This window comes from Populus nigra, chromosome 7 (genome assembly GCF_951802175.1).
Source record: "Populus nigra chromosome 7, ddPopNigr1.1, whole genome shotgun sequence".
Taxonomy (NCBI): Eukaryota; Viridiplantae; Streptophyta; class Magnoliopsida; order Malpighiales; family Salicaceae; genus Populus; species Populus nigra.
The window spans coordinates 5,579,376-5,595,553 of NC_084858.1; the positions used below are offsets into that span (position 1 = coordinate 5,579,376).

Sequence of the window (16,178 nt, forward strand, 5' to 3'; positions counted from 1 at the left end):
GCCAATCATGCTCTGAGTCTGCACCAAACACCACACGTATTTAAAAGCCCTCTACTAATGTGATTTATCCACCAAAAACCAAGATTTATCTGTATAATCTTCTTTCCTGTGTAATAATTGGGTTCGAATGAGTCGGATTTTTCCATTTAAACATGGAAAAGCCATGAGAGTACATGATTTCATTCCTTTTCTTCGAAATAAGCATATGAAAGGAGACAACTTCTTGTCCATTATTAAGGACAGATGAAAAGTTTTCTTGTCCAATAGCCTGTCAATGGAGATTATGATTTTACAGTCAGACAAATAATACGTTTGTTTTACTATTTTCAAAGCGCTTTTTTTAAAAAAAACATTTTATTTTATTTTATTTTATTACATTTTTAAATAAAACTAGAGCTCGTTTGGCTAAATGTTTGCGGTTGCATTTTAATTCAACAATTACAACATATTGTTTGGTTACAAAACAAGCTGTAATTTTCATGCATGAACCCACCTTTATCTTCGTTCAAAACTTAATTTCATTAAAGCAGAAATTATATGCTTTTCATTTCCTATTTATTGCAACTGGTTTAAACACAATACAAAATTGTTCTCCTCTTCCTTCCTTAACCAGTGCTTCGGGTATGGGTAGATTTTGTCTAGATGAAAAAACCATGAAGGCTGTTCTTTCTTGGGCGTGTCGGTGCTGGAGACGTTGAGGGAGACAACTAGGCTGGCCTACTGAAACCATTTCCCTTTTGTTCAACCATGAGGGTTGTTCGTAACATTTTTCCTTTTGTTCTTCCCCTGTTGCTACACTTGAAGATGATGACGGCTGTTCAAAAATTAGTGTTTAATATTATTTAATAAGACTACATAAATTAGAAGGAGATCACATAATGACGTGATATTTGCAGAATTTAATCGTTATTCTAATTTTGTTTCTGATGATATTTTACATGATTTTGTTGCACGCTAAAAAAACCATAAAAACTGTAGTCATTGTCCGATGAATTTCGTACATGATGGACTTATAGATAGTTTAATGAAACAATAAAAAATATTTTATATAAAATATTATTTATTTCATGATATAATAGCAGTAGTTAAATCTATAATATTTAAATTAAAAACCATTAATATTAATATATATCTTTTTTTAGTTATTTTATAACCTCAATTTAAAAAATATTATTAACCAAAGACATTAAATTACTTTTTATTCAACCTTAATTTCAACCACAATTTTAATTAAATATATATATATTTTAAAATAATCTTAATTAAAAATAATTTTTATCAAATACTTTTTTTAAATAATAACTAAAATAGTAACAAACATACACTAATTCAACAGAAACAATCCTCGGCAAAATCTGAATCATCTTATAAAAATTGTAAGAGGAGTGATGGATGACGTGTGACGTTTGGATTTCCCTATAACAGTAGGGCACTGATTTTGAGGAAATAACTACTTTAATTCATTCGTGGCTTTAACATGCTGTTTGCCATGTCATTCGCAGTACTCTCGAAGAATATGCTTTTGTTCTTCTTAATTTTTCGTTGTTTTCAATTTTGAGGAAACTCAATTACTTTATTTATTATTTTTTTTAGAGCTAAATTTTCAGGGTGTTTAATAATATGTTTAATATCGTGGTGTCAGTGTTTTTTTAGTTGAAAACATAACAAAATAATTTTTTTAATTTTTTAGCATTAACATATCAGAAATACCAAATAAAAATTAAAAAAATATCAATTTAATATATTTTTTAAAAATTTATTTTTAAAAAACATATAAAAATAAAAACAACGTCCCTACAAAAGCTGGAAACCTACTCTCATACCCAGGATTTGAAATTCAGACCCGTAATAGGCCCAAAGTAAAAAGATTGCAGCCCAATATTCGTAACAAATTATCGGAAGGCGTTGAAAAAGAATCAGTGCCATAACGCCACGTAAGCAACAATATCCACATACCAGTTAAACCAAGAACCTCCATTCAACTCAAATTATCATCGTTTCTTGAAGACATCCTCTCCTCCTCCCCATCCTCTCCTCCTCCCATCCTCTCTCTGATAAAATTTGAAATGGAGCTTGCAAAATCGCAAACCCTAACCCTAACTCAAATCTCCACTCTCACTTCAATAAATCAAAGAGGTCACCGTCAATTTATTGGTTGCTTCGGCCACAATTTGATTAGGCCTCCTTCTAGTGCCGGCCTACTACTTCGATACCGTGGAAGGAAATTACGTGGTCAAAGAAATGGAAATAAGAGGTTCGTAGTTAAGGCGTCTTTGGATGCCAATTCGGTTCTGGTCGTTGTTGCTGTCACTGCTTTCTCTGCTCTCTCTCTTGCTTACTATTATCGATTTATAAATAGTAACATCAAGAACAGCAAAAAGATTTCCTCTAGCTCTATTCAGGTAAGACTAAACAATTCAGAGCCTCTCTCTTTCTCTTTGTGTTTTTTAGTGGGAATAATTATAACATATATAAAAGATAGGCACAGGAGAAGAGAGAAACAAGGAATAAAGAATTTAAAAATTTTTTTTTGAGAAGTAAATGTATTCTTATCATTTTTCTATAAATTTTCGATAAGTGATCTTCTCTCTCTTTCTTGTCTATCGTTCTCCGATAAATGTTGATAGTTACAGGTGAGCGCATTTTTTTTTTTGTCTAGTAATATAAGTTCAATTTTTAGCGTCATCTATTTGTAGGAGTTTAGAAGATATGGAATAGTGTATTTGTTTAATTTTTAATTTAATTTGATTTTCCTTTTATGTAACTCTCTCAAGTTGCCTTTCTGGGAGGAAATAAATTGCGAATGGTAAAATTTGTTTGGGGAGGATTGTTTTATGACTTAGGTGAATTTAAGAAATGGAATCAGTTGAAATTAATTTATGCTACTACTTGTCAAACTTACCTTTTTGGGTAAACTTTGTGATTTGGCGAAGTTTTAATTTCTTTTCGTGGAAAAATAAATTCTAATAGCTTGCCAATGATGTAGGTGTTGGGTTCTCCAAGTTTTGCATTCTCTCAATTAGGAAGAAGCATTGTGAACCAGATTACTGGAAGCCAGTTTTTGCATTTTGGAGGTCTTCATAGAGAGGCCCGTGAAGTAGAAAGCCAAGGATCTGTGGAGAAGGCAAGTGAAAATAGCCATGAGTTTGAGGAAAAAGAGACCCATGTACAGTTTCAGGAGACTGCGTCATTGCATGGCAGTTCTCTTTTGATAAAAGCGGTGGAGTCTTCTGGTGCGAATTTTGTTGCCGCTAATGTTTGTGATACTGTGGTTGTTGAAGAATCTGAAGTTGGTGATGCAAGGGTATCTCCTTTACCTTCCGTGCTTAGTGAATCAGGCTCTGCACTACCTCTTATTTTTGCAACACAAATGACTGAGTTGACACGGGAAAAAAGTGGAGAAGAAATTGAGTTTGGTTCTGAGTTGTCTGAATCTGTGGAAAAGGTGAAGTCTAATGCTGTTTTGGTTCCTGTAGATAACGAGTCTATTGAAAAGGCTGAGCTTTCTAGCTATAACGGTGCCATTAGCCAATCTGTTAGAGAAGATCTTTACACCTTTTATGGGGCGAACCGATCAGTGGTAAAATCTGCATCAAATCTAGGTTTAAAAGAAACATCTTCTCATGCCTCCCTGCTTAAAAGCAAAAGATTTTCTTCCTTGAAAATGAATACTGGACTAGAGACGGAAGATTTATCTTCTCAGCAGCCTCTTCAAGCTGCAGGTTCTGCCACAGAAAAGCATATAGCTAGTTTACTTTCAATTTGTTGAGTATGATACCAATATCAAACTGTTAAATCATTAACTCGAGCTTTGGTCTGCCATCCAGATCATGTTCAAAAAACAATGCCACCTGCACATTATGAAGGAGGGTCTTTCCATAAAAGTAAAAACCTTCCAAGAAGCAAGGAAAGAAAACTTCCGATTCAAGATAGCCATTCCAAACTCCGACAGCTGCCCTCCCCAAATGGCATTCCTTCTAAAGTAAAAGACCATCCTCCAGAGGAATACAATTCTTACAATCGTTTGCTAAGAGAGGGGAGGTGATTCTCAACATTCATCTTTCCACATTCTGTTCTGTTTAACTGTCTTCTTGACTAAATGGCAGAGACAATTGCTAATGAATCAAAAGTTTGATTTAGAATCAAAGGCCAGTAGAACTAAAATTCTGAATATTTTTGTGGGCAGTGGAAACTTGACTATCATGATAATTACCTTCATGACTTATTTTGATATTTTTTGAAACTTTGAGCTTATCCTTCCATTTTCTGTTAGGTTAGCTGAGTGTTTAGATTTGCTTGAAGATATGGAAAGGAGGGGTTTGTTAGACATGAATAAGGTAATGCTGCATCCTATGGTTTTTTCTAATTGCTCTCTTCTTCTTGACTTCAAGCTCTTGGATAACATCTTGATATATATGTATTTTTTTTTCTGATCCAGGTTTACCATGTGAAGTTTTTCAAACTCTGCAGAAGTCAAAAGGCTGTCAAGGAAGCCTTTCGTTTCTGCAAGCTGGTTCAAAACCCAACCTTGAGTACATTTAACATGCTAATGTCTGTGTGTGCTGCTTCACAAAATTCAGCGGGTAGACCCATATTTAATTGCTCAGTACTCTGCCAGAATCTCTGCTTAATGTGTTGTCCATGTGCTTCAAGCTCCTGATGTCTCTATTGTTGTTTCAGGGGCTTTTGAAGTTCTACAACTTGCCAAAGCTGTTGGATTGAAAGCTGACTGCAAACTTTACACAACTTTAATATCAACATGTGCTAAGAGTGGAAAAGTTGATGCAATGTTTGAAGTATGGTAACTTCCTTGCTTCTCCTGGTTTAGATTGCTCAATATCGTTATTCTAAGTTTTTCAGACATTTATGCTTCTGCTGTTAAGGTAATAATGGATATTCTATTTTCATCCCTGTTCTGTTCTTGCTATTCCACTAGTTAAGGCTGGAAAATTTGCTCTTATCGCTGTTATTTATATTAAGGTAATAATGGATATTCTATTTTCATCCCTGTCCTGTTCTTGCTATTCCACTAGTTAAGGCTGGAAAATTTGCTCTTCTCGTGGTTATTTAACTGGCACCATCCAGTACAATACAAGGGTGGCGACAATGAACTACCCATGGGCTTGCCCTGATTCCATCAAAGAGAGGATGTCTAAAATCTGTATTCATTATGATTATGGATGACTTGCAAGTGCTCTGATGGTAATTAATTGGTCTAGGTGTTTCATGAGATGGTTAATGCTGGTGTGGAACCAAATGTTCATACTTATGGAGCACTTATTGATGGTTGTGCCAGAGCAGGACAAGTTGCCAAGGCATTTGGTGCATATGGGATAATGAGATCTAAGGTATCACTTAGAAAATTTTTGCATTATCCAATCAATACTTCCCTTACTGTGAGAAAAGTTTTTGCATTTGGCTGCTGTTTCACTTTCTTGTTTAGTTTTGCATCCTAATTTTAAAGTGATTTTCGCACTTATAAGATGCTTTATACAGTAGAATGTGAAGCCAGACCGAGTAGTCTTCAATGCACTTATCACTGCATGTGGTCAATCAGGAGCAGTGGATCGTGCCTTTGATGTATTAGCGGAAATGACGGGTGAGGCACAGCCTATTGATCCTGATCACATCACTGTTGGTGCACTGATAAAGGCTTGCACAAATGCTGGTCAGGTGAGTATATTTTTTCTACTCATATTTCCTTGATAACTTTGCTGGATTGATACAGAGTTTGCTTTGATTTTAGGTTGATCGGGCACAGGAAGTGTACAACATGGTCCATAAATATAACATTAAGGGCACTCCTGAAGTTTATACAATAGCCATTAATTCTTGCAGTCAGATTGGCGATTGGGAGTTTGCGTGCAAGGTGTATGATGACATGACAAGAAAAGGCGTGGTCCCTGATGAGGTCTCTTTATATACATTAGATTGTCCTTCAAATATTCACTACTTTTTTAAGATCTGTAATTGTTGAGGCTGATGGGTTAGCATAATATTAGTTTTAGTTGGCTTAATAATGGTTCATGGAAGGAAAGAAGAGATTTGTAGTTCTCTTGTGTGAATAGTGCGATCACCTGTTTGCTAGAAGCAGGCTGCCTTTTAATAGGCCACATGGACTTGACATTTATTGTGGTTGTTAAGGATACCTTGATTTTGAAGCTCGAAGAAATCTTACTCATGTTTGTTCTTTCACCCAGATGTTTCTCAGTGCATTGATAGATGTAGCAGGCCATGCTGGAAAGATGGATGCTGCATTTGAAATCATACAAGTAGCCAAGGCTAAAGGAGCACAACTTGGAATTATACCATATAGCTCATTAATGGGAGCTTGTTCCAATGTATGTCTCATCTAGTAATTCCTATTGTAAAATGTTCTCTGGTACGTATAATATGGTTCAGTTGTGGGTTGAAAGTCATGTCTTGCAGTAGTAGCCCAGAAACCTCTTCTGAAACTCCACAAATATAAATCATTCTTTAGTATAGAATGCTAGAGAATAGGAAACCCTGGTTTTATTTTGACATTAAGGGAAATGGTCATTAGAGATTCCTGGTTGGCTCAAATTGTAATCTCCCTCGCATATTTCCCTAACTCAATTAATATTTTTGATGATTTCTTATTGATCTGACTTTCTCTAATAAATAGAGAGCCATAAAATGGAAAAATATGAAAAGTCAACAACTTGTTTTGAGGTCATGCCATTTTTTCCTTGTATAATAATCTGGATTTTTTTTAGATTGGAGATCCTGCGTGGTATTGATCTAAGTTCCTTCTGCTTTCAGGCCAAAAACTGGCAGAAGGGACTGGAGCTCTATGAGGATATAAAGTCCATGAAACTAAAGCCAACAGTCGCAACCATGAATGCTTTGATCACTGCCTTGTGTAAGTCAGTATCTGTTGCTTTTTTTTGTTTGAAATTAATCTGACAATTTTGGTGTATGGCTTATACTCTATTCTGTGTCAAATAATTTCTACCTTATTCTCTTATTTTAATGCTTCTATTATTGATGGTTAAATTTAAATATATTGCTTGGAGGAGAATAAAATATTTAAGGAGCAATCAGCAATAACCAGTTCAATTACTGTGTCATGTTCTTTCATTTTAGGAAGTACAAAAATAATTTGTTCAAGTGTAAAGCCAGATAAAAAAGGTCCAATAATATAAAGACAGACTTAATTTACATGCCTATTACTAAATGATTACCGTCCCTGACATTCCAGGTGAACATTTTTCTGTGGACCTAGTGATTTACTCGGACTTTGTGGTAAATGAAAAATTGATCACATACCCATGCCAAATCCCCTTGCTGTAAATTGCAGTATTTGTGGTTGCTTTTCTGGATTACTCTTTGAAAGGAGCAAGTTTTAATAGAGGTTACGAAAATTAATAAAAATGCATGCACAAAACAATCCAACGTTTATTTATACACATAGATTATAATAATCATGTTTGTTTTTATACCTAGAATACTGTAAAATTCCAACACTAGAATTTTTGGGAGACTGAAACAAATGATTATTGAATTAATGCAAAAAGTGCTTTTGATGCTTCCTTAGATTTTATTTCCAAGCTTTCTAGTTTGTAGATAAACAAAGAATAATCTGCAAAATTATCAGAACATGAAAATCACAGCACTATTGTTGTGATTTGTTCCTCGTGCACGCTTGTAATGCTAGTTTCTCTTAAAGGTTGCATTACCTTAATACCAGAGCTTGATGGGAGACAGATAATTTGGAACTCTTCAGCAATATGCATGTCCTAATATAATTATACAGTTGAAAAATTAAGAAAAGGCATGGGGATATTTTGCTGCAGGTGATGGAGATCAACTTCCCAAGGCTCTTGAAGTGTTGTCAGAAATGAAGGCATGGGGCCTGCGCCCAAATACCATCACATACTCCATACTCTCAGTGGCAAGCGAGAGGTAAGCGTGCTGTTGATTATTTTCTTTGAACATCATTGTTTAAATTCCTTCACAATTTCGGATCCTGTGAATGTTTGCTCTTGTTTTTATCTCCCCATACTATTCCCCTTTTCACTTATATTTTCTCTCTTTTGTAGAAAGGATGATCTGGAGGCTGGCCTCATGCTTCTTTCTCAAGCCAAAAAAGATTGTGTTGCCCCTACCCTCATTATGAGTAAATGCATAATTAGTAAGTTGAATGGAATAGAATTTCTACAATATTTTACACGGAACATTTGTACATTCCCTCGTCTGATTGTGCCTGATTCCATATCTTGTGAACATTTATGAATTCAGTGGAACTGAAATACCTTGGCGATGATTTCAGTTAATTTGTTCTCTTAAATGTACATCTTCTGTCAAATGGTGTGAAAAATCTTTCTGAAACATTTTCATTTTGAAGGCATGTGCTTGCGGAAATTTGAGAGTGCTTGTACCCTTGGCGAGGCTGTTTTGTCTTTCAACTCAGGAAGGGCACAAATTGAAAACAAATGGTACCTTTTCCCCTCTTTGACAAATATTCTGTTAGACATGCATCTTTCTTTTGGAAGTTGAAATCCACCTATCACCTATCAATGTTTGGTTTCATGTTATGATATAGGAGGTTTTTCTCATACAAGCATGGATATATGAATATGTTCACATTGATATATTTTTATTGGGGGGTGGGGGGGGGGGGGGGGGGTTGTCATTTAAGAGCTTCAGAAAATTGGAATTGTTAAACAGTTCTTCGTCTGATGTCACAAGTAGCATTTCCTTTAAAAAACTCTTGAAGGTTAATTTTTTTCCAGAGTAATGTTATCGTGCTGCAGAAGTACTTGTCTGACTAAGTCTTATATTTGTTTCTTATCTAGGACATCAGTGGCGTTAATGGTCTACCGTGGAACAATTGCAGCTGGTGAGAAGCCTACTATCGAACTTGTCTCACAGGTTTTGGGATGCCTGCAGATCCCTTGTGATGCCACACTGAAAAACAGACTTGTAGAAAATCTGAGTGTCACTGCTGTCTCGTCAAGATACTCTAACCTATGTTCATTGGTGGATGGGTTTGGAGAATATGATCCTCGTGCTTTTTCATTACTTGAGGTCAGTAGGCAGCTGAAATTATTTTCTCAGTATTCCAACTTCATGCTTTGCTATGACTTTGATTTGGGAAGTCAGCCAAGATTTGCCATTTACAGGAAGCTGCCTCTCTTGGAATTGTGCCATGTGTATCCTTCAAAGAGAGTCCTATTACCATGGATGCTAAACAGTTGCAAATTCATATTGCCGAGGTGAGTTTTCATTATTGTAACTAGTTGTTGCTGTGGTGGCAGTTATGGTAATTTACCTAATTATAATTGAGGGGGTTTTCTTATCTCTGCCCAAGCTCTAAGCTTTCTCAAAGCACATTCACAGGATGTAAATTTCTAAATTTAGTGTCCAAAGCGCTTCATGATTTTGTACAATTACCTATTGTAAATATCCAAAACTTTTTATATGTTGATTGTTTAGCCTCATGATTCATGAACGGATCCTGTGCAGAAAAGAGTCTCTGCTTTCATTTTCTTTTCTTCCTGTAAGATTTTTCAGCACTTTATTTGTGATATAAGGTGTGCCAATGAGCTATAGTATCCTCGCCACATTCCCCCAGCACCCACTAAAAAGAAGAACAATCCTCTGTGAGTAAATTGTCTTTGTTCAGGACTTCATTGCTTTCTGTGAAATTTTTGCAGGTGTACTTCTTAACAATTTTGAAAGGTCTGAAACATCGGCTTGCTGCTGGTAAGGGTTTCATCCTTTAGTTTCAGTTGCTGATATTTTATTGAACTGAACAAATGTTTGTGAAGCGTGCACCTATCATCGATTTTACTGATCTTGTACTTCGTGCACCTACAGAGATGGCACAGCTGCAGATTATAGATTGTTTGTTCAGTCTGTAAAGCAATGACTAATTTTGATTACTTCACCATCTTCAAAATTTTATTGCAGGTGCAAAGTTACCGAACGTAACCATTTTACTGCCCGTAGAGAAGGCACAAGTCATAACCCTTGAAGGAGAGAAAACAATCAATGTAGCAGGACGGTGAGAAGTACTCCTTATAAGCATCATATGCAATAATAACCCCCATCACACCCTTGCGTGCTGCTTTTAAGATTCATTCAATGAAACAAAAGAACAAAGAAAAAGAAAGGAAGAAAGAAAAAAGAAAATGGAAAATAGAGCTAATAACTGTGATAGCTGTCATGCTGGCTGGCTAATTAAACCAGCAAAGTAGCTGTCGATTTGAAAAACCAAATGGTCTCCATCAGGATAAGCAAAGTGAATAGGATTCTTCCAAAGAAAAAAGTTAGGCCAATAGGTATTTTGCATGCTGTCAAACCAACGTCCATGGAAGTATGTTGCATTGTGGAATTTAATAAGAGTCTACAGCAATGCAAGGGAATGAAAGAAATGTACAGGACATTCATAACACACACACACACACACACACGCACGCACACACACACGGAGAGAGAGAAAGCAATTTATGCAAGGAATGAGAATAGATGAATTGCATATAACAAGTTAAATGCAAATGTTTTGTTTATCAGGATCAGCCAGGCAGTTGCATCCCTTTTGAGAAGGCTGGGACTGCCTTACCAAGGGAATGAATCATACGGGAAAATTAGAATCAATGGGATTTCCTTGAGAAGATGGCTTCAGCCAAAGCTTGATTCTCCTTTCAGTGGAAAACCAGGAGAATGGAGTACATCCCTGTCACGACTAGGAAAAGGAATAAGCTTCCAGCAACGCGATATTCGCACTGGTGATTTTTCTTTAGAATAAAAAGGACACAATTTTCTACCAACGGAAACAGGTTAGAAGAATGACCTATACAATGAGTTTATTTTAGCATGAGACTACAATTATGCAGGTGCCTTGCTACCATTAACGTTTTGCCCATATGCTTCAAGCTCATGTTCTCATTCACCATTTACTGTGTATAACGTTCTCGATTACACTGTTTATATTAACTATTAAGCTTTTGATTTTCTATCCAGATTACGTTAACAAGAGAGTACCTCTTCTTGCATGCTATGAGGGGGGACGGTAATTCAGAAAAAAACAGTAGATTTCCAAGAGACAAAGAAGAAGGCACACCAGTTCAAAACTACCAGAGCTCCAACTGGCCTACCTGCTAAACAAAAGGACCATCCACCAAAGGTATCCGGTGGTTACAGTCCCCATGGTAAGAGAAGGATCTACAACTGATTGCAAAATGAGCTTTACACTACTACTACTACTTTAAAATCAGCCTGGTGATTACTGGTCATTCGTTTTGAAGTAGTAACTTAGAAAATCTTTACAAAATTCTAGAACTCTGTATCAGTCCGATATAAGGATCAGTGCTCTCAAGTAATGATGTAATATTTATTCCTCTACCTCGTGTACGGGTTTTGCTTCTTTTTCTCTGCAATGATCGATCATTGCTTGTGTCAGCATCATTCTTTGCAGTTTCTTTCCCCAGCTAGTTTACTCTGCCCTTAAATTGTTGCGCCAACTGCTGTTCAGCTGTTGTGTTGCCGTGAAAACTAGCAAAAACCAGAGTTCTAATATCAAACGTCTAGGATCTAGGACGAAACTGTATCTTCTTCAAGAGGAAAGGGACTGAAATGTAAGTTGTTGCAGACAATTTCTGCACTTCTAGAATGCTTTCTGAACGTCCAAAATCACCTAATAGATATTCAATAACCACAAATATTTTACGTGTTTTAAAGAACAAGTTAAAAGGAAAATATTTTCAATCAGTCAACTGTAATATTGAAAGAAGATGGGAAGTAAACATTTTCCCTCAACGTAAAAAAAAAGAAGGTCTCGCTCTCGCTGTCAACTCTCTCGGCTCTCCTCACGCACTTCGCTTTCTCTGTTTTGCTAATTGTCGTTATGAGATCTCAGCAGTAATAGATTTAATTGCTTTGATTATAGTACTGGTTATTCTACTAGATCTGCTGCTAAACTGACTCTTCAATCTCACAATTCATTCATCTCTATTTTTTAGGTTGATTTTAGTTTTCAATTCATTTAAAATTCTGGGTTTAACTCATCTGACCTTTCTTGGTTTGATTAGTTAATTGTTTTGAGTTTCTAGGTTGATTTCCAAGCTCTGTGGTTTCACGATTCAGATCTAGCAAGCTTTGATAATTTCCTTGTTCATATAATCTCATAGTACACACACACACACACACACACACACACACATATATATAAAAGCTATGGTGATTTCTCAAAAATCTCAGCAAACTTCATCTAATCATTCTTTGGAGTACGTTATTTCAATCCTTTTGTTTGGGGCTAATGGGAATAGATTCGATGGGCAATGGGAAAATGAAGTGCCGAAAGGGAATGGGGTGTTTACATGGCCAGATGGGAGTTGTTGTATTGGGAGCTGGAATAATAGCAGTAAGGATTTGAAAGGGCAGCAATTGAATGGCACGTTTTATACTTTCTCTATCGAGTTCCTGTAAATGGTAAATCTTCATTTTCAGATTTCATGGAGTCTCAGAGCTCTTATTTTGTGCATATGACTCTGATGTTTTCTTCCATGTGGGCTTGTTTGGTGCAGCTGCAGTTGTTTCCCTGTAAAGTTAATTTTACAGGGAGAGGAAACCAATGGTATAGATTAAAATAAAAATCAGTCTCAATTGCTATTACGGATCGTAGAAAGAAGAGATGGAACCAAAGAATAATCAATCACATTCTATGATTTTGTTTAGGTTCTACACTAGAAAATCATGCATGGAACGTTTTAATTAATAATACTCATGGAGCCGAGCCCATCTCTGAATATACTCCTCCACCGATTTCTGCTTTTCAAGCTTCCAGCTCCCTCTCGTTTTATTTATGAAGTCCTCTGCAATAGCATCCACTCTATGCTCCTTCCAGCTCTCAATACAATCCTCTTCTGATTTCTGATTTTCATGCCTCCAAATCCCTTTCATTTTACTTATGAACTCCTCTGCAAACGCATCCACTCCATGCTGTTCCGTAGTCTCACACGAGGCAAAAGAGGTGCCATCGTCACTCTCATCACCAGCTTCCTGTTCATCATCCCCAGTCTCCACCATGGCAACACCCCCCTCCTCTTTGTTGCAGCCTTCATAACCCCTTACAGTATCATTTGTTACAAACACCGCTCTGTTCACTTTCCTCTCCATATCCAAGTACCTGGCATGGGCTGATTCTATCAGAAGAGCTAGGCCCCGCCATGTTTTTGGTATGAATACCATAGTCGTCCTCCTTTTGGTCATGGTAGGAGTGTTTAAAATGGCAGTCGTAAAGGTGGTGGTGGTGTTGGAGGCGGTATTGACAGGTTTTGTTGGAGCGAAACCTGGATGTTTCAAGGCTTTTTAGTTTCTTTTGTAGGGTAGATACGAGTCCTTTCCATAACTTGTTAGGGGCTGAACGCTTTTTTTCAGGTCTGAAGCAAGACATGGTTGCTGGATTTATTTTTCTCTCGAATCAAAACGAAACTAGGGTTTTTGCGCTGGGAGTGTGAAGTTTATACTAACAAGATATCAAAATCTATCAAATATTTCCGGGATACATTTGCAGAATTAAATTTTAGATTAAACGTAAAGATTAGAGAAATGAGTAATCTAGGCACTAAAATGGTAAATAAATCATAAAACCAAAAATTTAGTTGCCACCTCGCAATGGAAAGTACTCAATAGTTAATGGGAAATTCTCTATTTCTTCTTTTTTTTAGGAAAAAGGATCATTCTTAATAAATCCACACACGATATTCTTTTGATTCACAATAATTTGGGAGATAAGGATTCCAGCTTCAATCACCATTTGTTCGTACTTCGTACCATAAAAAAGAAAAATTCTCAAAGAAATCCTAAATGCCAGTTACAGAAGAAGGAAGCCGAAACACATCAGCCAAGATTTGTTGCAGAGACCAACTTGGACCCGAGCCACGGGGGAGGTGACAACTGACAAGGACATGGTGCCTTGTTTACTTTATAGGGAGGCTGATGCAACAATATTTGATATTATTTTTTAAATGAATGACAAGAACAGAAAAAAGAAGAGGAAAATCTACGCAGGAGCCTGTTTCTATTAAGATTCTCTGGTACAAGAAAGTGAACTAAAAAGAGAATGCCCTATCAAAATTGGTCACAGTATCTCTTAATTAATTCTTCGATTCTGTTCACAAGTCATGCAACCGAGAAGTGAGATCAATGAAGGCATCTTCTTTGCAAGGAATTGTAAGGCCACCCATTGGATGACTGAAGCCAAATTCTTCCTCAGCTCGATTGAGCAAAGCTAGGAAAGAAGATGATTAATATATGATATTGGGACCTCAAACCGCTTCTTTTGGAATTCCCCAACATACACTGCAATGTGGCCTCTTGGGACATCCGAGTGATTTCTACTAGGAAGAGACTGATGCCTGAGGATTTTCCTTGCATTATGAATCACAGAAGGAAAACTGAGGACACCCATGTCTGGAAATGCTGAAGGATCTGAATAGAATTGGCTCTGGTAGATGGACAGGGGGACTGGCAGTGAAGGAAAGCTCCTAGTGCTTGTAGATTTGTGAGCGCTTAAGCACTTTGGAGCTATGAAGGCTTGTGATCACAGAGATGAGAAATGGGGTGCATTTATTTCATCAACGAAGCCAAAAGGGACGCATCACACATCACAAGGCTTTGCTCAACAGCTCTGATACTCTTTTCCTATTCATCCAAAGATAACCAAACCCACTTGATTATTGGAGACAGAAGACGCCAATCCTGATCATACCCTGGCGTCGCTCTCTATTAATTCTTCAAAACAGACGGCCGTACACAGGCATAATTGTACCCGCAGGCACCGGGACTCATGTTTTTAAAGGCCAGAGCGTTCGAGTTTAGGGTTTATATATATATATATATATATATATATATATATATATATATATATATATATATATAGGCACCGGGACTCATGTTTTTAAAGGCCTAGGGACTCATGTTTTTAAAGGCCTAGGGACTCATGTTTTTAAAGGCCTATATATATATATATATATATATATATATATATATATATATATATATATATATATATATATATATATATAAAGTATAAACCCTCCTGAAGCATGCAATTTATACATGGCAAACCAGCGTGGAAAAAAGAAAAAAATATTTAAAGAAATATTGTAGTTAATAAGCTGTATAGTTTCCAACATGGCAATTTATCAAATTTTTTCTTAACAAACGAATTAGAAAAAAAAAATCAATTGGTCGTTGTATCAAAACATTACCAGAACATTAATAAATACAAATGGAAATACCGAGGGAATATTTTTGTCGGTAAATTTCCAAGGGATTTTACTGACAGAAATATTCCCTCGGTACGTACCAAGGGAATTACCGTGGGAAAAAAAATTAAAATAAAGCAAAAAAAATTATGACGTGTTATTTTTACCAACAGAATTACCGACATAATAAATATTCCGTCGGTAAATTTGTTGGTAAACTGTGAACACTGTTCATCATGTTAATTACAAAGGGAATCATTGACGGAAAATTCCGTCGGTATTTTCCAGAGAGCTCCAGAACTGTTCACTTTCCACTTGCACTGTTAGTTGTTGTTCTTTACGGACAAAATCACCGACGGATTGAAAATTCATCGGTGTTATTTGGCGGTTTTCTGAAAAAATTCAATTAATTTAAAATTTTCATTTAAATATTACAGAAGGAATCACCGACGGATTGAAAAATTGTCGATAATTTTTTGGCGGTTTCTAAAAAATTTTTACAAAATTGAAAATTTAAATTAAATATTACCGATGGAATTACCGACAGAATAATTAAAAAATATTAATATTTAATTATCCATCGGTAAATCCGTCGGTAAAACATCCTAATAAAAAACCTGAATGTCTTTATTTCACAAGAGACAGACTCGTTTCTTATTCTTCTTCTTCTTGTTCTTGTTCTTGTTGTTCTTCTTCTTCACTATATGTAAAAAACATCATTTCTTATCTATTTCTTTCTCTTCTTTTCTCTTCTCATCTCCTTCTCTTTTCCTCCATGCTTGGGTATGTCTTCTTCTTCTTTCTTCTTTTATCCTTTTAGTTTTTTTTTAATTACTATGCTTAATAGAATTTTTTTCTCTCCTTAGCTTCACTTGCAACTACATTAAGGTAAGATTTTTCTTTTTTCTTCTTTTTTCATGATTTTTTTCACTATATTTGTTT

At 36.0% G+C, this 16,178-nt stretch overlaps 1 protein-coding gene across 2 annotated transcripts; it reads left to right on the plus strand.

Annotated features, from left to right (window-relative positions):
* Positions 1-1,972: 1,972 nt before the first annotated feature.
* LOC133699222 (pentatricopeptide repeat-containing protein MRL1, chloroplastic) lies at positions 1,973-11,370 on the plus strand. 2 transcript variants are annotated; one of them, XR_009843250.1, is made up of 20 exons: positions 1,973-2,402; positions 2,987-3,722; positions 3,828-4,041; positions 4,274-4,337; positions 4,439-4,583; positions 4,681-4,796; positions 5,220-5,348; positions 5,500-5,673; positions 5,747-5,911; positions 6,201-6,341; positions 6,784-6,883; positions 7,818-7,926; positions 8,064-8,155; positions 8,369-8,459; positions 8,820-9,051; positions 9,147-9,239; positions 9,681-9,729; positions 9,937-10,030; positions 10,540-10,862; positions 10,990-11,370. XR_009843250.1 is itself a non-coding variant. In XM_062122384.1 (20 exons), exons 1-19 carry the CDS (start codon positions 2,067-2,069, stop codon positions 10,772-10,774), a joined length of 3,315 nt encoding a protein of 1,104 aa, XP_061978368.1. In that variant the 5' UTR covers positions 1,974-2,066; the 3' UTR covers positions 10,775-10,805; positions 10,990-11,370. The 2 variants fall into 2 exon arrangements, 1 of the variants encoding a protein (XP_061978368.1); XM_062122384.1 differs by having other exon boundaries at positions 1,974-2,402; positions 10,540-10,805.
* The last annotated feature ends 4,808 nt before the right edge of the window (positions 11,371-16,178 follow it).